The sequence below is a fragment of the Clytia hemisphaerica genome, unplaced genomic scaffold (assembly GCF_902728285.1).
Source record: "Clytia hemisphaerica strain Z4C2 unplaced genomic scaffold, Clytia hemisphaerica genome assembly, whole genome shotgun sequence".
Classification (NCBI taxonomy): Eukaryota; Metazoa; Cnidaria; class Hydrozoa; order Leptothecata; family Clytiidae; genus Clytia; species Clytia hemisphaerica.
Window position 1 is genome coordinate 2,477,345 of NW_027104297.1, and position 20,045 is coordinate 2,497,389.

At 35.8% G+C, this 20,045-nt stretch overlaps 2 protein-coding genes across 3 annotated transcripts in view; one reads left to right on the forward strand and one right to left on the reverse strand.

Annotated features, from left to right (window-relative positions):
* Positions 1-20,045, forward strand: part of LOC136817200 (rab3 GTPase-activating protein catalytic subunit-like) — a 32,984-nt gene that overhangs the window by 8,608 nt on the left and 4,331 nt on the right. For both annotated transcript variants that reach the window (XM_067073539.1, XM_067073540.1), the window contains exons 10-22: positions 702-770; positions 7,154-7,335; positions 7,693-7,919; positions 8,417-8,521; positions 8,937-9,027; positions 9,640-9,721; positions 15,992-16,046; positions 16,437-16,608; positions 17,277-17,587; positions 18,025-18,162; positions 18,467-18,596; positions 19,143-19,222; positions 19,862-19,996. In XM_067073539.1, the coding sequence (XP_066929640.1) occupies positions 702-770; positions 7,154-7,335; positions 7,693-7,919; positions 8,417-8,521; positions 8,937-9,027; positions 9,640-9,721; positions 15,992-16,046; positions 16,437-16,608; positions 17,277-17,587; positions 18,025-18,162; positions 18,467-18,596; positions 19,143-19,222; positions 19,862-19,996 (1,777 nt within the window). The remainder of the gene's footprint in view (positions 1-701; positions 771-7,153; positions 7,336-7,692; positions 7,920-8,416; positions 8,522-8,936; positions 9,028-9,639; positions 9,722-15,991; positions 16,047-16,436; positions 16,609-17,276; positions 17,588-18,024; positions 18,163-18,466; positions 18,597-19,142; positions 19,223-19,861; positions 19,997-20,045) is intronic.
* On the reverse strand, positions 11,224-12,504 carry LOC136817202 (uncharacterized). Its single transcript, XM_067073543.1, has 2 exons — positions 12,084-12,504; positions 11,224-11,525 (listed from the first exon to the last, which is right to left on the reverse strand). Exons 1-2 carry the CDS (start codon positions 12,140-12,142, stop codon positions 11,279-11,281), a joined length of 306 nt encoding a protein of 101 aa, XP_066929644.1. The 5' UTR covers positions 12,143-12,504; the 3' UTR covers positions 11,224-11,278.

Consider the following 20,045-nt stretch of genomic DNA (forward strand, 5'->3'; position numbering starts at 1 on the left):
TCCTATCTTTAACGTATCCCTGACATCTAGCTTGTAATTCTTTAACTGCAACATTCAACTTCCTTTCATTCTCGTTTTTCACCTTGATAATATTTTCGCACGCTTCAATTTCTTTACGGCTGTGTGTGCAGCTTTTGATGTTCTCTGATTGGTCCAAGATTTTTCGGTGTAGCTCTTGATCGATGGAACAGCAATTTATACATTGGTATTTTCGATAGCCTTTATTCAGGAACATATGTATTTGGTAAGATGGTAGTCTTATGCATGCATAATGCAGTGTTCGTTGACATTTATGACATTCTAATCTCGTTTTGTCGTCATTTTATGCAGTTTTGTTCTGTACATCGATTTGCAACATTTTCGATTTCATCTCTTGTTGAAATTTTGCTAGGCGATACCGTTTTTTGTTGAAATTTGGTCGTTTTTTTCATGTTTTTGTATTTTATTAAAAATTCTCCATTTTTAAAAAAAACGAAGAACGCGACTGATCTGTTCTGACGTCCAATTTATTTGATATTTAACCCCGTTTATTGATGTCATCATGTAAAGAACATAATTCTTAAACCTACTATTCCGTTTGTACGAAAAGATTCAAACCTTTAAAGAAAAGTTTAACATATTTCACATGTCTTGTTATTTTTTAATGTTGGAAAAATGTCAGTCTTTGGCATGATATTTACACATTTTATATTTTGATACAGGGAATTACAAGTGGCAGCAATATGGCCGTGTGTTTCTTCAGAGATGCTTGTCGATGATGAAACATCCACGTAAGTCCTTTCCTTTCGGCTGAGGTAGAGCTTTGATTACACTAGAAAGCCTTGTACTGTTTTTTAGCTTAAACTATGGAAGTTTGAAAAGTTAAGTTTTTCTCTCAAAGATAGACATCTCTGAGTGGAATTCTTCTTGTCGGGAAATAAGGTTTAACATTCCAACCATGGTATTAATGGAAGCCCCTATTCCTCAGCAACAGAAAGGGTCAAGGGTTATGGTCAAAAGCTTAAGAAATTGTATAAACGTCAATTTAGGTCTCCAGTTTGTGAAAGACTTAAACACCACTATTTAGAGTTTCAAGGCGAAAAGTTTTTGTTGCCAGAAATGTCAATCAACACACGACAATGAATGACAATGATTTTAGAAAATACAGCTCTAAGGACAAAAATAATCTATTGACTCCACTTAAAGAATGAAAATACAGATTGAGATATGCATCAATTAGTGGTGTGAAATTGTCGGATATGAGTATAATTAAAAATAATAATTGTGCTAAGTGCCTTGTAATTTTACAAGACGAAGAAATCGAGTAGTAAAAGTTTTGGTTAAAATTCTTTTAATTATTTTCCAATCATACTGGGTTGCATGTTATGTCTAGCCATTCAATATGATTAATACAAATCATGTGAGCAGTTCTCGATAAATTACGTTCGGAAATGATTACTAACTAGACTAATGGTTGGTGTTAGTGAGTTGATCAAATGTTCATCATGACACAGCAAATATACCATAGACCGGTGTGATGCAAGTTGCAAACCAACAAACGATGAAACACCAGCCCCATTTCATATCACCATCTTGTGAACCTTCGTGTCCTGTGTAAATTGATAAAGCCAAAACCATAAACAAAGGACCTAAGAATAAACAGATTTTTGACTCTTTGGAACTATAAGTTTGGCGCAACATTCCAGCGATTCCGTTCGCTGCACCGAAACCTTCTAACAAGGTTGCCAAGCATGCTAAAATTCGTACAGCTTGTAACCAAGTTGGTGTCACACTCCAGTATGGATTATCAGTATCACCAATACGGTAGCACTGACCGTCCATTAAACAATATCTCCATATTCCATACGTTTTGATAGTGACCGAGGTCTGGTTGGTGAAGATTTGTGTTGTTGGAGTCACTTTTTTGACCCATACATCACCAGACATTGCAGCAATGTAAAGAATGGTGCAAAATACACACCCAACTGTCACAAGAGTTCGATTTACGTCTAGCGCCATAGTAAAAGTTTTATTCTATCTGATGTCGACTTACATGTGATTTGTACTAAAGATAGTTTAAGTGATTTTTGCGAAGCTCTTTTGCAGCTAACAAGAAGATTTTCAGGCAAAGTTAATGATTTATTGAAAAGGTTTTCAGCTTATAGATCCTTGTTTTCCAATGATTTAAGGCATTGATCCTTCAAATTTCAAGTCTTCTGCTGGTTCAGAGCACTCACTCAATCCTTGAGCGGTTGCTCATCCAAAGCTTGGAGTAAATACTTGCAACAGCTCTCTCAGTTCCAGTACAGACCTCAATAAAATATCAATTCTTAAACGGTCTGCTCATCCAAAGCTTGGAGTAAATACTTGCAACAGGATAAACCTTTTCTCGGAGACTATTAGTTGAACTCAAATTTTCTTCTTATATTACGGTCTTTGTTCGATACGCTAGACCACAATAAAAGTTTTTTAGACCTTTCTCTGTTTTTACTTTCACCACAATAAAAAGCACAGTGATAGTCTGTAATTCGTTTAAAATAATAGAGAACAATAGTTTTGATATTACTTTTTAAACCGTTTTCTTTCTATTTTTCTGATGCGACTAGAATAGGATTACGGAGATGTATTAGTGAAAAAAGAAGATGTTTCAGTTGAGACTTGTTCATTGAGTTATATTCAAAAGTGTGAACGGAAAATTCCTGGCACTTTCTCCCATCAACCCCTTGAAATGAACTTTTAAATGATCAATATTGCTCAAGGGAAATGACGTCGCAGATTGGAATATTAAGAAACTGAAAACATCATCAACAAATCAAAAAATAATACTTCCTTCTGCGTATTTTAGGGTGCGTTTACCTATCATTGATAGATAGATATATAGATAGATAGATATGCCCTCCGATGCATCGGAATGGGTCCTACCCACGATGGAGTAGGAATCACAGCGCAAGCAGACATTGCAACCCTACAGATGCGAGCTGCCGAGCCATGGTGTATACCACGACACTCGAACTACACGGGAGAACGGATGTCCTCGCAGGTGTAGAACCTCCTAAGTGTCTCAGCACACCACAATGTCTGGAATATCTACCCATACTCTTACATCAGAGTTGTGGTACCCAATTCCCCTCACATGGCATGGGTTGACCCGGGCGAAGGAGCATTCACTTGCCAAGTGAATCGTAGTACCACGGTGGGTATCGAACTCGGGCCTCCTGGACAGAAGTCAAGCACGATAACCACTACGCCCGCTTACCTATCATTGATAGCCCCTCAAATTGTTTAAAATGGAAGGATTTTTTATTGAGTTACGGTACGCAAAGTCTGTGGGTTCAATCGGGTTTTATCAATAAATTGAAAATGATATTCTCACTTCTTCATGTTCAGTGATAAGATACGAGAAGTATTAAAGGATAAATGTAGAAAAGGGAGAAAAAGTGGCCCATTACCCTCATATTTTCAGCTTTCCATTTAAGGGGATCATTTTGTGTTATGAAACTAATTTCTTTGTTGAAAGATTATGAAGATTACATTTTACTCGTTGTTTACACCTTTGAGACGTTTTCAATCATTTTTCGAGTTTTTGTTGTTGTTGTTGAAAAATCCTGTTTTGAAGAAGACTTCATTTAACTGCTTAAGTTCCCATGAAATGATACCCAAACCTGCAAGAAAAGAACTGAAATTTCGAACTGCCTTAATCGAAATTGTCTACAACTTTTAAGTAGAAATGAAATTATTCTACAATACTTACTTGTATTCAGATAGTTTATTTGAAAGAGATTTTATCCTAAATTTGGGGTGGAGGCTATTAACATTTAGGAAAATTTGAGTTACAATTTTTTACTCTTCTTCCTTAAGAAAAGAGTACATATTATGCATTTCGGAAAATTGATTTTACCAAATATTGCATCTATTACTTAAGAGATTTTGTACAAGAAAGATCCCATCGATGGATGTAAAATTCTTTTTTTGTGGGCATTACTCGCGCACCATTCATTGCCAATTGCACTTCAAAGAATCAGATGTAACCTGTTTGATGTACCCTAGATATCTTCAACACACTATAATGTAGATTTTTAAGCAAAGATTACAAATTATAAAGATTAATTTAGCTGGTCTGTCAAAGTCCATTGTCAAAAAATAGAGTTTCCTACTGTTTGTCGAAACAATTAATTTTCATTTACTGTTCAACTGTTCGGTTATGGCATCATAGGTGCTTCGATATTGATTTCACTTTCCCTTCTCCATTCTCTTTTCTTTCTCATGATGACGTAAAGAACTACCAAACCGTACATCATACTAAAAGTCACTGAACTCCATCCCAGTATAAACGTCCAACCCCATATGAAATTTTTATGCTCAGGTTTCTCGAAACCTGTAAAAATGGCGATTGCAATCAACATTAGACAAGGTCCTGCAACCATTACATATTTCGATTCTCTTAGAGTCTTTGTATTTTTAAAAATGGCGCTTATTGCGTTTAACAGTCCAAATGCTTCAATACCAGTTGCTGTACAGGCAAAAATTCGGACCGCTTGTAGCCAGTTTGGTATTTTCAGCCATTTCGTGAACCTCCAAGCTTCCACAATCTCTAAACATTTCCCATTCCGAAAGCAAAATTTCCATATGCCATAGTAATCGACTATGTAATCTTGGTCATTATTCAAGCTAACATTTTTGTTTTTGGTGTCGTCAAGGTGACCTGGTGGAGGATTGTGCTTGATCCATTGTTCGCCAGTGGTTGTTATGACAAACAAAATGGTGGAAATGCCACAGCCAATCAGAACTAAATATTTGTCTTGCATCTTTCTTTTTTCTGTAATAAACTAGAAGCAAAAGTAACTTAAAATAAAGGCAGTATGTGAAATAGATCTTCCATACTTAAAAATACTTAAATTATGATACATATCATAGAAAGAACTTCTATTTTTTAATAAGAGAATATAAGTGGATACAATTATTTACTTCCCATAAACTCTTTTACCAATAAATGCTATAGTTTACGGCTTTAAAGTACCCACTTTTATGCCTTAAAAAGCAGGTTTTACAAATAGTTATTTAAAATATGTTAGAAAAGTTAGGAATAGCCGCCTCAGTACCAGTTTCCAATTAGATGTCAGTTTATTCATAGAGCCCATATCATTAAGTCCTCGACCGACGTCAATATCTAACTTATCATATCATTTTCCTGTCTTTAGAATTTTGTCAAATAGCGGATAGTGAGTTATGCAGGAGAAAGCTTTGATACGCTGTACATGGATATCATTATATCCCATTTTTTCAAAAAGCTTCTATTGACTTCACTCCTTGTCGCACAGTATGGTGCCATAAGTCTTACATTGACTTTTGAAAGATGAAAGCTGTTTCCCATTGATTGGCTATTAATGGATTATGGGTGATTATTGTTCGAAAATAGATGCTCCTTGTAATTGATATCTACTTTTCGATAACCGATGGAGTGTTGGATTAAACGATGGACTAGCACTTCTCCCTCGTTGTTGAATTGCCAAAATTTAAACTTAGCAAAGTTTTTCACCGGCTTCATTCTTCCTAGAATAATTTCCCCAATCTTGTTCTTTTTTACCACCAACGGGTGTTCAGACTATATTATGTCATTTGCAATTTAGGGTCGAGGGAATGGTTTTTAGAAAGTCACTAGCCATGATTGTGTCTTTTTGCATCACCGTCTATCTTACTGTATCAATCCATATATTGATATGAAGCACTGGAAAACTATTCATCTTTTACTCAGTTTAGAGAATTAGGTAAAAGATTTATCTATTGATTAAAGTATTATGACACTTGACACCATTCAGATGTTTTCGGATTCCTATTGTTCATTCGGGAATCTCAGTGAAGTCGTTCTCGCTTCGTATTAAGAAAGAATTTCTAATACTTAGTTTATACGTTTTACGTGAAGATCTTCTTTTCAAAATCAATTTCACTAAACTGATAATGAGTAGAAGCGCCAAAAGAGCCACCGTTGAAAGTGCACTTATAACCAACGATCGTCCCCATTTAAAGTTTTCCCATTTGAAAAGGTGAATGCAATATAAAGAAAATAGAACCAGTGATGCCACGTAAAATATGACGTAACATGTCGTAAATACGTAAAACAAGCGTAACCCAACACCGCCAAAATTGACGATCCGACGAAAGATGACGATAATGCCGTAACCGAGAGATATACTACCCATGACTGCTAGAAATTGCGTTAAGAAAAGCCAATCGGTATTTTTATGAGTGATATCATTTAACTTGAAGTGTAAAACATTTCCAGTTTCAAGACAATAATGTTGATTCCAGCAAACCTCCCAAATACCGAATTGTTGAATAAGCTCGTGGTGTGAGGGTATCCATAGTTCGCTTAACCAACGGTCTATGACAAGACAATAGATATTCAACACCAATATTCCCAGTGTTATAATGAACAGTAATATGCTCGAATATTGCATTTTCTTTTTCGACCGGTTTCTTGAAAGAGATTTTGTGTCTTTACCGACCAATCTATATTGCCTTTTCAGATATCGTTAACCAATACAAAATCAAATTTTTCTCTCCTCTCTCTTTTCTTTTTCGCTGTATGTAGATTTTCAATAATTTTTGCTCCCGAAAAAAATATCGTTTTTTTGATGTTGCTTCTGTGCTGAAATTCTGTTTTTAGCTCTCCTCTTTACAAAGAACAGTCGCTGGTCTTTTTCTATATATCTTTCCCTTTTCCAGTTTAATTTCTAAATTATTTATACCACGTTGAATTGAAAAACCAGAAAAAGGTCTCATTTTGTCCTGTTTTTATAACCAATTTTTCAATCCTGTTTCTTTCTATCTATTTAAAATCACTTTTTTTTATTAACCCTGGGTGATTTTCATTATACAACTTAGCGAATTGCAGAATATTGGTGGACATATTAGTTATTGTCTGACAACGTCTAGTTATCCTACTTAATTTTGAAAACAATAAACTAATTCCCTGGTGGTGAAGGGCCTCAACCCTTAACGGCCAAACGTAGCCATGAGCATCCGTTGCTTCGACAATGTCTCCAATCATCTACATGCCCTTTTCGGTCTGTTCATTCGATGAAAAAACGTTTGATGCATGTTCAGCCCAACTTTATCTTCTGCATAATAGGCTAGGGCCTGTCAAGGTCAAAAAATTTTCCATTTTTAATTCCAGGCAATTAGACGCACTACACGCACCGGTATGGAAATTGAAAGCTCGTGGACGTGAATTCGCTCGGACTGCACTTTCCAAATCATTGAAATCTGCATTGACCCTTTCCCAACAACGATGCAATTCTACCAAACAAATCATCCGCAGCCTTTCTTTCACTGACTGTCAACAAGGTCGCAATCAAGGTTAGTATGAAACACCACTGTACTGGCGTTCATAAAACGGTATTACAGGACTTGATGATTAGGAAAATTTTCCACGTGGGATGGTCTGCGATATTTTTTTTTCTTGCTATAAATTACCTTGAGTTGTAAGACAAAAACTTTGTCTCGATTATTTTTTGACGAAACTAATGAGTGTGATTTTGACCTTTGTCAAAATGTTCATTAGGCTTAGCTTTCGGAATGGTAAGCTATACAAAAGTGTTAGCAGATGCCAACGAACAAGTAAAAATGGTTTGAGCGTAACCAAGATTTTCCACCGTTTCGACGGGTCGTCAAACATTTATTTTTGTTTTGAAAGTTGATAATTTAATCTTTTAGGTGGACTATCAGGTAACGTGACACACGCGTTGGATCGTCTCACGACCAACAACACTCTCAACACATCAAACCTCGTTCAACAACAACAACAACAATCTGCATCACCGACATCCACTCCAACACATCCAACATTCAACAAACCACATTCGACAAACAAACGGTTGATTGCTAAAACGAATTTTATTGATGCACCGTTGTCGTCAGAATTACTCGACCTCCTCTTAGTAGTAAGTTTAGATTTTGTTTTGAAAATAAAAGCAGGATGAAGAATTGATAACAAAATAGCCTAGGATGTTATTTAATGATTTTCCTTCAGAGGCATATCTGCCTCTCCGAAAAGATCTACAATGAAGTTGCTTAGAAAAAAGCCGTTATGTTAAGTCCTGAAGCCCGTCCATCAGCGAGGTAATGTATCTTCACTTTTGAAGGTGGTGTAGTGGCTGAAACGATTTGGAACAACTTTGCATTTCTGACCTACAAAATTGAGGACAGTAGAAGCGCTGACTTACTGTCGTCCTCATTCAGTCAGGATCTAGCGAAATTAAACCATGACCGTACGTGCCATAGAAAACTCAGCATACATACATAAACAGGATAGGGGTGCAACAAACGACCAATTTATACCATTTTTACTGAAGAAGAAGATCTTATTGGAATGATACGTTGTAAATAATAGCTGATCAGATCAGAGTTTTAAAAGATCTTCCACTATATCCATTTTCAGTACTTATTCCCAGATGCTGGATTGGCAAAAGAAGAAGCAATCGAACTTCAAGAACGACTGGATGCAGAGCAACGCTCCTTAGAACAAGAAAATATTTGCAACAAGGTTTGTTAGTTTTCCCAGGTTGCACATGTTTTGATATAGAAAATATATAAAATTTCCGTCCGAGAGTTAACCCAAACTTGAGGTAACCTGTTTTAATTTTATTAAAAGGGTTTAGAAATCCAATTATTGTATTAATCTCTAGACATTCAAATTTTAAATTTAAATACCAGAGCATAATTCCGAATTCCCAAAAGATTTAGTCCATGTAAAAAGAATTAAATAAATATAAAATAGATGTTCTAGCTTTTGATGTTTTTTAAACATTATTAAAACCAAATGAGAATCCGACAGAACAATCGAGTTCAGACAGTTTGTAAACGCTGTACATACATACAGAAATATATGTATCTAACTTTTCTGAGAAAGACTTGGTGAAGAAAGTTAGTGCCTGAAATTCAATATTTTTATATTTTAGGATCAGTTTCGACATATCAAATCGGCACCTGCCAATAGTCTTACATACAAACTTGCTCTGTGTGTTGCATGTGTCAATGATGAGTTTGAAGGTTGGAAGATTTTGCTTTTCAAATTAATTCAGAATAATCTTTACTATTTCTGAGAACCCATTCCAACGAACCCATGTAAGATCCAACGCAGTCTAGACAAAATTTGGCGTCAATCTTACTCACACTGACCGGTTTTTGAGCTTTAATAGATGTATTTCCTTGTATGTTCGAGTAATGGACATGTTTTACCAAACTTTTTGCTCAGAATCTCTTAACTCTATCCGCTGGTAACATTTTTTGAAAATCGATGATTTCTCGAGCACTTTTTTTGCAATCGGTTTTACCTCTTACGTCAGTCTGTACCACGTCATAAAAAGTTTCAGACTTGCGCATCTCCACTCAAAAGACATTCCTCTTTCGAATGAGGCCAAAAACATTCCATCCAGAAATCGTTGTCACGAGTCCTTTGGAATAGCCCCTCAATATAAGCTACTGAAAATCACTATCCTAGCAACGATTTCACAATGTTGATTTGAAACTCTGCCGAAGAGGTCTTTGAAAATTTTGACGAACATATTCAAAGAATAGCGCAATGAACTGCTTCTTATTTGATTGAATAACTGTTTTAAAGTCTGGATATTTCTTCAACCTTCGTACTTTTCTTTTACGTAGGATTGCAAGCTGTCGCCCATTTATGGCATGAGTTTGTGTTGGAGATGAGATATCGCTTTGAGAACAACATCAAGATACCTTGGTAAGGCTTTATATTCAACTCAGCCTCTTAATGCAAGGGATCGCGGTATCTGCTTTTCTTTGGATGAGAGCCATTTTTATTTTTAGTTTATTTTTTAAGGCTGATATACCTTTTAGAGGCTAAATAAGTTAATTTCGGAACAGATCATCCATTCTGCGTATGCCACGCTCTGGTGTATGGCGAATGTGATGATCCGACGTGGTTGCTCAGCCAAAACATTTGAAACCTCATTGACTTTTACTTGAAAACGAAAGCGGAAATAACTGGACTTTTTTATATTTATAATTGACGTTTGTTTTGCTTTAGAAAATCACAGTGCTCAAAAGCTCATTTAATACCGGGTGACCCACGAAAAAGTTCGGACAGTTTTCGGCGGCTCGAGGCCGAACAAATGTCTTAAAGTGCTTGAAATTTTAATATGTAGAAAGTAGATATTCTAACTTAAAGTTTGAGCTATTACTTTTTAAATTTGACCCACAAGTTCCCTACTTATGATCTTTTAAAGTCAAAATTCACTTTTCGGAAAGAGCGAAATTATGTCAAAAAAGAGGCATCAAATTGTTTTATTATCAATCAATCAAGCAAGGTCGCTAAATCGTTAGAAAAGAGCATGTTAGATATTTTAATTCAATTTTAAAACTTTTTTTAGATTCTTTACTTTCACAAAATTTATTAACAAGTTATCGTTCAGAAAAGAAAAACCACCATACACTTTCTAGCATATTCCAGGCAAACCTACACTCACTGTTCTTTCATAAAGACGCGACATTTTCATAAAGAAGGCAAGTTTTGCCTATTTGCAAAATATTTTTGATAAAAATATTTACAATAAATTTATATAAATCTACTTCGTTGTTAATTTATTATTTTACAAACTTTAATTACCTACAACACTAATTAACATCAGCACACTCGAAAAACACAATGTTAAAGATAAGGAAAACAATTATAATTTGATACATCATTTTTGACGTGTTTTTGCACTTTCCGATATTTGAATTTTGACTTTAAAAGCTCATAAATGAAGAACCACTGAACCAAATTTAAAAAGTAATAGCTCAAAGTTTAAGTTAGAGCATCCTCTATCTTTTTAAAAAAAGATTGAGTTTATATTACTTTTATTTCAGACCCTAGCCAACGGAAACCGTCCGAACTTTTTCGTGGGTCACCCGGTATTCATCCAAATTCTGCATGAAAAAGATCAAACAGGTCTACCAACCTTGGAAGATTCCCTTACGGAGCAATGCCTTTACAGTGATTACGTCTGATTGTGGAATAATCAGAATCAGATTGGAGATTGAAAATAGCTCTGTTCTTTGGTATCAATACAATCATTGATGAGCTCGGCTTAACCAGTCTGCTACACATAAATCGAATAACTACAGTGATATTTTGTTTAAAAATATATATTTGAAAATAATAAGAAAAAATTACAGTCGACTTAACACTTAACACTAAACAATAAAAAAAAACCTATTTAAAATACCTCTAAAAAATACCTAGCAATAAAAATACCTATTTGAAATACCTATAAAAAATACTCATATTTGAAAAAAATTACAAAGATAACTGCATGTCTCCCATACAATAATTCCACATTCCTTGGATGACAGAGATGAGATCGATGCTTGCAACAGGGAGATCCCAAATGCTCCTTTGGAAAGTTGAGAGGTACAAATCAAAACACAATACAAATGAAATGATGAAGAAAACGAAAAACAATTTTTTCTTGAAGCCCCATCCTTTGTCTTCGTTTTCTTCTTCATTAAATTCGAAGTCGCTTTCTTGTGCTGGTGGCTCTGTCCTAAAATGATAAATAAATGTTAATTTGGAAAGTTCACATTACGATTAGTATAACTCTATGGTCTTGGAAATTCTTCTTAAAATCCCCTTTTAGATATTTGATTTTCAGATCTTACTTTGCAATATCTCGGGGGGGGGGTTACTAGGGCAAAATGGGTTACTGGGATGCGCCGCTGGTCAGGGTACCTTTTTTAACGCCCACGAGTCCCAGGTAGGCTCGCAAAAACACCAAAGTGGAAAGATCAGTCCCTCGTAGGGTGCCTTTTTCGGAAAATTTGGCAAAAAAGTAGAAAATTTAAGAAAATTTTGGAATTTTAGTCCCATTCAGGGTCACCTTTTTCGCAAATTGCGGCAAAATTTTTAACAAAACGAGTCCCACGTAGGGTCCAATTTTCGAACTGCAGCGGAGCAACCCCGTTGGTCGGCAAGGGTAGTACCCCCCTGTATGCAGTCTAGCTGCCAGACAACTAATAAATTCAAAAATAGTGAAAATAAGCAAAGAATTATAAACAACTGCAAATATAAAATTAATACAAACATTGTCAAATTAACAACTTACGTATAATCTGTTTGTGTAACAGTCACAATGATCTCGTTGTCATTCTCCTTAGCTCTCATAACATCCTCACTGGCTTTCTGTCCGACAAAACTATGATCTGAGGATTCCTCGTTTTTATTCAACACTCGTTGCGAAGAAGGTGGTTCAAGTGAATTTTTTTCTGTTAATTGTTGTGCTTTGTTCTTCTTCTTTCTTTTCTTCTTGGATTTTGTGCTTCCAGCAATGTCATTTTCGGTTTGCTGTTGAGCTATCTCTTCTTTTAATGAAATCACGTATTTTTGTGTCGCTACAAGCTTGTTTTTAACTTTGGAGAGTTCGTCATCTTTTGTTTGAGCCTGAAAATAAGAGAGGGAGATTTTGAATAAATCGTGATCAATTTGTGTCTATATTCCACGTTGTCCGTATACTTTCCAACCAAGAAAACTGAACTGACGTTTACCTGCACAGTATTTACTATTTATTGCTTGGAATTCTGGGCCTTATTTATTATCATAATTCATTTCGTGATGGCATTGTCTTATCTCAACTCGTCCACGTCGTTTGCCAAACGAATTAGGGCCTTAATTCACCACAGCTAAATGTTCCTTACCTCTGTTTTGTTAAATTTTTGCTGATTCAGCAAAGATTTGTTTATTGCTTCCTGTCGTTTCAGCTTGTCTTTGGCTTTAATTAATTCCTCGTTCTTATTGCGAACAGACTCTTCACTTATATTCATCGCTTTGTTCAATTTGACAACTTCTTCAGTACGAGCACGAAGTTGTATTTCCCGCTGCTCAACCTTTGCTACCATTTTGCTCTCATTTTTGGCTAGTTTTTCAAACGCTTTCACTTTTTCTTTAAGCGCTTCTCGAGTATCCTGATATTCTTTCGATGTTTTTTCCAACTCATTTTTCAAAACAGTTGCTTTGGAAGAATATTTTTCTTCTAGCTCGGTGACTTTGTCCAATGCAGATACCCTCTCTGCGTTACTGCAATCGAGCTGGTCTTGTAATTTGTTGATAACTTCATCGACACTTTCTATTTGAGTTTTAAACGCATTTTCTGCGTAAAATTTCCTTTTCTCCAGCTCGCTGATTTCTATTATTCTTTTATCTAAAACCTCTTTGAGTCGAGCTGTATCATCTATTTGTTTCTCCAAGATAGATTCTGCTTTTAGCTTCTCCTTCGACAGTTCCTCGATAACCTGTAGTTTGGCTTTGATTTCTTCATGTTGAAATTCTTTTTCATTCTCAACAATTCTCTTAAGTTGTTCGTTCAAGGTTTTCAACTCTTCGAGCTCGCGTTCAAATTCTTCTATGATTTGACATTTTTCCAGGAGAATTGTGCGATGGTTATCTCGTTCCTTAGTTAAGCATGATTCAAGATCTTCAATCTTTCGCTCGGCCGAGTCTCTTTCAGCCAAAAGAGCATTTTTTTCAGTCATCAACTGCTCAATGAGCTTTTGTTGTTCGCTGAATTTGTTGGAAAGCTCTTGAACTTTTTCGTCACTGACTTTTTGAGTGTGTTTATGTTTTCCATACTCTTTCACATATTTGACTTGCATATCGATAACCTGGCTCCTGGTTTTGTCAAGACTCACACGTTCTTTGCGGCACAAAGTTCTTTGTTTTTCGACATCTTCCTTGCTACGTGTCAGTTGTTGCAAAAGCTCATCAATCTTCCTCTGACTTTCGTCTTTCTTACTATTCTCTTTCTGAGTTTCGCTTTTCACAGCGGTCTGCTCTTCATCAGATCGAGAAATAAATGGAACCTTCTTTTCTTCCTAAAAAGTCAATCAGTAAATTCTATTAGTTTTGAAAGTAGTTTTGCATACCACTACCACGCACATATACACATAATTTTGTTTCAGTTATGCATATTATTGTATGGTGGGCCTTAAGAACGTTACAACGATGCATTTTAAAATCGTCAAAAATTCATTTTTGGCAATAGTTCACGAACAAAACAAACAAAAATTAACTTCCCAAAAATGTAGCATCGATCCTATTTAAAAGAAACTTCAGAAGATTTTACAGCTGTGAAAGAGAAATATCCTTAAGTTATTTTGAATAGTCTAGTTTCAGGGGGGGGGGGGTCGGTACTAAAATCTCAGACATCATGACATTTAGTGACGTGGTGGTACTGCAAATAATACAATATAAAAGAAAGTCCGAAAATGTTCATTTTGACTGCAAAAAAGCTCCAAAATAATTTTAGTACCATGTGTACTAAAATACCAAAAAGGGTGGTCCCTTAAAGAAATTTTTGGAAAATCTTAGTATTTTGTTCTAAAATCAGCCAAAATGGAGCATTTTTTTAACAATTTTGGAAAAAATTTGATTTTTTTTTTCAGGAATTTTCGAAAAAATCTTCAGAAATCTTTCAGAATTTTTTCAATTTTTTAAATATTTTTTAAAAATATTTTTATGTACAGTTCAGCACAGTTTAGTAATAAAATTATATTATTTTGCAGATTGATGCACTAAATTCGACTAGGTTTGTAACAATGACCCCATTTTGGTAAATTTAAAGCCGTAAAAGGGCGAAAAATGGGTGGTATCTATGTTAAATTGCTCAAAATAATTTTAGTACATGTGTACTAAAATAACATTTTCGAAAAATAGGTGGGGGTATGTCAAAAATTATCGAAAATCCTTTTAGTACTCATGTATGTCTTACATTTTAGTACTGACCCCCCCTGCTAGTTTTAGTCTATAATTATCACTACTTCCAACCTGTCCTCGGCAAACCTTTGTTGCTATAAAAGCCGTGGTTGATTCCTAAACGCGCTGTATTTCAATTGGCAGTGTGATATCCGTTCCAGTTTAATTTAATATATCTATGGGATAATGTTTTTAGCCAGTCATTCAATTCTCGCTCTAGTTCGATTCTTTATAACTCGAATATTTCTTTAATTCGAATATTTCTATAATGTGAACTGAAGATCAAATTAGAGAGAGAGTCAATTTTAGTTAGGCTTCTCGCCCTCACAAAACGTTATAAAACGAAAGTATGAAAAACATTAAGCACCTTCTCCTCAATATTAGGACACTCATCCTTTTGCTCAAAAATTGCCTCTCGAATGTCGCCTTGGATGTTAACCTCGATGTCGCGACTGCACTTTGCTTTGGAAGAACTTGGTACAAAAATTGTAGAGCTAATGAATCTGTTGTGGTGAATATTTGTAGTCTCCATGTCTATCACCGTCGTCTTGTGTTTATCGTTCGTGCAGTTTTTAATAACTGGAGAAATCTCGTCTAACTTTTCACTTTGGTTATTTTGTTCGCTCCCACACAAATCTTTACCACCAGCCTTGATATTGATTTTAATATCACGGTCGTGAGAAGACTTTTTACTCCAACACGTGCTCGGTATGAAAACGGAAGCTCCAATCAAGCGCCGTGAACTCGTTTCGTTCTGCAGTAGAAACTTGGTCGCGTTTAAGTTGATTACATTTGATCGACGTTTAGGGACGTTACTTTCGATAATGTTTTTGTTGCTGATGGAAGTTTTTTGAGTCATCTTGTGACTTTCGACCTCCATTTTGCGATAATATGTGAAAATTGCAAATATGCGTCCAATCTCCTTCGATTCTGGTTCAAAATGCTTCTCAGTGTGTTTGAAAATCTTTAATAACTGAACTGAAAACTTTTGACGTCAAATATATTTTTCAAAAAAACTGAAAAACTTTTCAGTTTTGTTTCGCACTGCGCATGCGTAAAGACTACATTTTTTTCTTTTGCAGCAACCTCGTCTTTTCTCCAAATTTTTCTGATTTGGTTCGATACTATACATTTGAGAAAAGCTCCGTAAAATTAAGATTTTGATGGCTAGCAACAACTTAACTGAAAAAAAGGACTGTCAAACTTCAGTTTAATTAGTTTACATTGACCTCTTAAAATCTTTACTTTATGTTCTCTATTCCATAGTTTGGCACAATGTCCACCCCATCTGAATTACACGCTCATTCACCAAAAGCTTCAGGTTGGTTTGTCACTGTTTTGTGGTAAAAAGTTCTTAATCTTTAGCTTAAACACCAAGTACCAAATGATTTCGGTAATTTTAGGGGATAGGGGATATATATTATTTACTTTATCCCCGTAACAGTATAGTATATTTCAAACACAATTTTAGAATAGAATCTGAAGTCTTGGTCTAAAACAAATTAAACGAACAAAATGGTAGTTGCAATTATTTGATCTAGAACAAGATTTTTTCAAAGTCAGTTTCCCTTGGGCTGCCTTATACACTTAGAACTTGTTTAAAAGATTTGGTAACCTTTTCATTGGTGATGTGCTTGAAATAGCCTGGTTCATAGGTAGAATAACCATCTTTTGAGAATAGGGCCTTATTTTTTCATACATTTCTTTCTAGATGTTGAACTGCTGTATCGACAAAAGTCAGCAACGTGAACAACACATTCAAGGCGATGGGGAAGGAGGAGGAGGGGCCAGTCGTGAAAGTGAAACCTCATTTGCTTCATGCCATTCTGTCAGTTACAAAGAATTCCACCAACCAAAACAAGAAACACCACCCAAATCTAACAGTGCGTTCACATTTGACCTCTATAGAATGATAGATATAATCTTTTCTATCACCCTTTTGTCGACTAAGTGATCTTGATGCATCTTATCTTCACTTTCTCGTGACTATTTTCCCCTGTCTTCGACTGCAATTATGGTCAAAATATATTGACATTTTAGTGTATTTTAGCGTTTTTCAGAATTTAAAGTTCGGGTAAGGATTGCTATTTTAGCACTTCCACTTTCTTTCATTGAATATTTCGATTTTAGAGGGGTTCGGTGGCTTTTAGGCTATATTCCAAGCCTTATTCAAGCAAATTTGAGCTTATAAATCCTGAGATCCTGAGGTCCTCCTAAGTCTTAAGTCTCGTGTTAAAACTCAGAGTTAAAACTCTACTTTCCAACTGTAATTTAAGACGCTTAAAAATCATTTATGGTGTTTAAATTTCGCCGGGAAATCCCATTTGTCTCTAATATTTTGTCCATAATTGTGGTTGATGACGTCGTCATAATCGGTTTTACCATCATTGAACCTGGAAGTCTTCTTTACCAGTTGCTAAGGATTGTTGTAGCTATTCTCAGTCGCCAAGAAGCGAAGGAACGTAAATTTGAACTATCAAGTGTGAAAATGTCATGGTACTTTCTTTGTTCACATTTTACTGTCATTGATGATTCGATTCTAAATTTTTAGCGAAAGATTCTAGCTGGAACTCTCTCCTATCGAATCTCGAGCCAACTGCTTCTATTTCGAACAAAGACGACGCTGTTAGTTCCGATGACGTCATCGAAAACACGTCGCAAAATTTCGTCACCGATGATGAATCAGAAGATGAATTCTTCGAAGCACAAGAGGAAATGACGTCCGAATCAATGGAAGTTGAAGAGGATGCAACGCCTCAAACGCCAAAGAGCGAAGAAAATAAAACGCCCGAGGGTGTTTCGAAGGAAACAGATATGAAACTTTTGTGCTGTGGAAAACCGTTGTGTATCCCAATCACACAGGTAGGCTGATTTTAAGCGCTGCTTTCAACTTGTAATGGCGGTCAATGTGTAAAAATTGTAAAAGAGCTGTCGAATTATAATTCCCGACCGACTTTACCGTAACTCTTGGATCACATACAAGTCTAAGATAGATTGACTCGTCCCAGATTGTTCAACCTGGTAACTATGTTAACTTATTACTGTCATTCAACAAGAAATCTTCTGAATTTGTAAATTAAAACTTTCGAAGACCTACGAAGACCTTTAAAACTTTTAGTTACGGTTTTCAAACGGCCGAAAGTAACAGAAAAGTAAGAAGTTTTGAAGGTCTTTGGCCGTTAGAGTAGGTCTTTGTCCATCCATTGAAAAAATCCGCAGCGCCGCTAATGCTTTGTTTCCTTGTGCTGCCTGTGTGAGAGTGTAAAGTGTTCTTAATTTTCGTTCAAATAACGTTTAAGGAAGCACCGCCATTGACGGAGGACATGCTGCTCGAACAACAAGATATTCTAACGCAACTTGGAACTTCCGAAGAAGGAACACGCATGCGTATACAAATGCAATGCGCCTCACTCTTATCTGACATGGAATCTTTCAAGGTAATTTAAAAAATTTAGTTCAATCTGGAATGTTTAAATATTTGTGAATTTTGCCTTTTGTGTTTTGCATTTATTCGAAGTCGGTACTAGGTCATTCCATTCCAGAATTTCACTCAATCTATAGTCTTACCACTATCAATAGTAGTTTGATGAATTATCAAGGGATTTCTAAAATTTCATCAAAAATCAAGGGGGTTGACCTTCCACCTTCCAGAGTGAGGAGTGACTGTACAATCTCTTTCTGGAATAACCCACTTGAACAACGATGTCCGCGTGCCCTTGAATACTCTTTCTATCTTTATAGGCTGCGAATCCTGGTTGCATTTTGGCAGATTTTGTTCGTTGGTATTCACCCAATGACTGGTTACCAGGTCCCCAAACTGAAGATGAACGAACAGAGTTGAACAAAGTGATCAAATCCAAACAGAAATCAGGTACAGGTTGTACATTATCGTAAACGGTTACACATTTGATTTTGGAGAAAATCTAGCAATGGTATATGCTCTATCGTACTCGGGGTCCCAAATGGAGATATTTTTATGTGCTGTGATATTTAACCACCCCTCTAATATATTATGTCCCAATGTTTTCTTCATTCTTTTACACGCGCCTAAGACATATATTCTTGCTAGATGATCCAAACCAATGCACAGCAAGCTGGGCAAGAAGAGAAAGCTTTTTGTAGGTGGGTAATAGCAACCGGTTCAAATAAATAAACGCGCGGGAAAACAAACCAATCATAGGAGTTCTCTTGCTGCAACATGAGGATTTAGTGCGAAAACGGAGCGATCTGAGGAAACACGAGAATTTGTGTCATGTAGTCATGCACGAACCACTAAAAAACACTGAACTTTCAAAAAGCCATACAGGGACATATTTAGTAGATCGTGCGTAAATTTTACGAAACTTTGAAAAAGTGGGTGTGGAAATACTTCTCACTACTTGTTATTAAGAAATCTTTTCGATGTTTTATTTCACAGAAAATCAAGAGACGTCTGAAGGATGGGAATTCGAACTTGATGATGAAATGGATAATTTACTGACCAGCGAAACACAGTCGGTGAGTGTTGAATGATAAGAATATATGCACGGGGACGTACGGGATAACGTTACATCGGTATTGGCCTTTTTTAGATCGGAACATTGGTGTTAGGGAAAAAATGAATGGGTAATCGGTATTTCAAGACCATCTCGGTATCGGTAAAAGACCCTTTTTTATGTCGGTATTTCGGTATTTTCGGTCAACTATCGGTATCAAAGATCATGTGAAATCAAGAAATCATGTTTTCATCATTGAAATTTTTAAGAGATACAAGGGAAAGGGAGTCTAGATAATCTACATTCGAATGTTGATACAAAATATTGAAATATTAAATGAGAAAGGGGAGTCAATAAAGGCTGTTTTCCCTGTTTAGGGGCCGACTACTCGAATAAAGGGAAAAATCGATCGGTATCGGCATTTAAGCGGAAAATTTATCGCTAAATCAGTAATTGGGTTTAAAAGCGATCGATGTATCGGTATTACAAAGTCCAGTACGCCCCCACTGCACAATAATATGTATTCGAAATCAAGAATTGATTGGAATCATTGAATATGGATTTTAAGTTCATCGAAAATTTTCATAGAAAAAAAGTTTGCCTTACACTTTCGAAGGTTATTTTGAATAATCGAACATCATGTTTCATTTTCTTTCCTTAGTGGGCGCAAGAAGGTCGCTTAAGTTTACGCATGCGTGTACCAGGCAACACGTGGCAAGAGGTTTGGAACCAAGCGAAGATAGTTCCTGCTCGGAGACAGAAGAGACTTTTTGATGACACCAAAGAAGCAGAAAAGGTGATGAAACTTTTGATAAAAAATCACAATTTCTTGATCCTAGTATAGT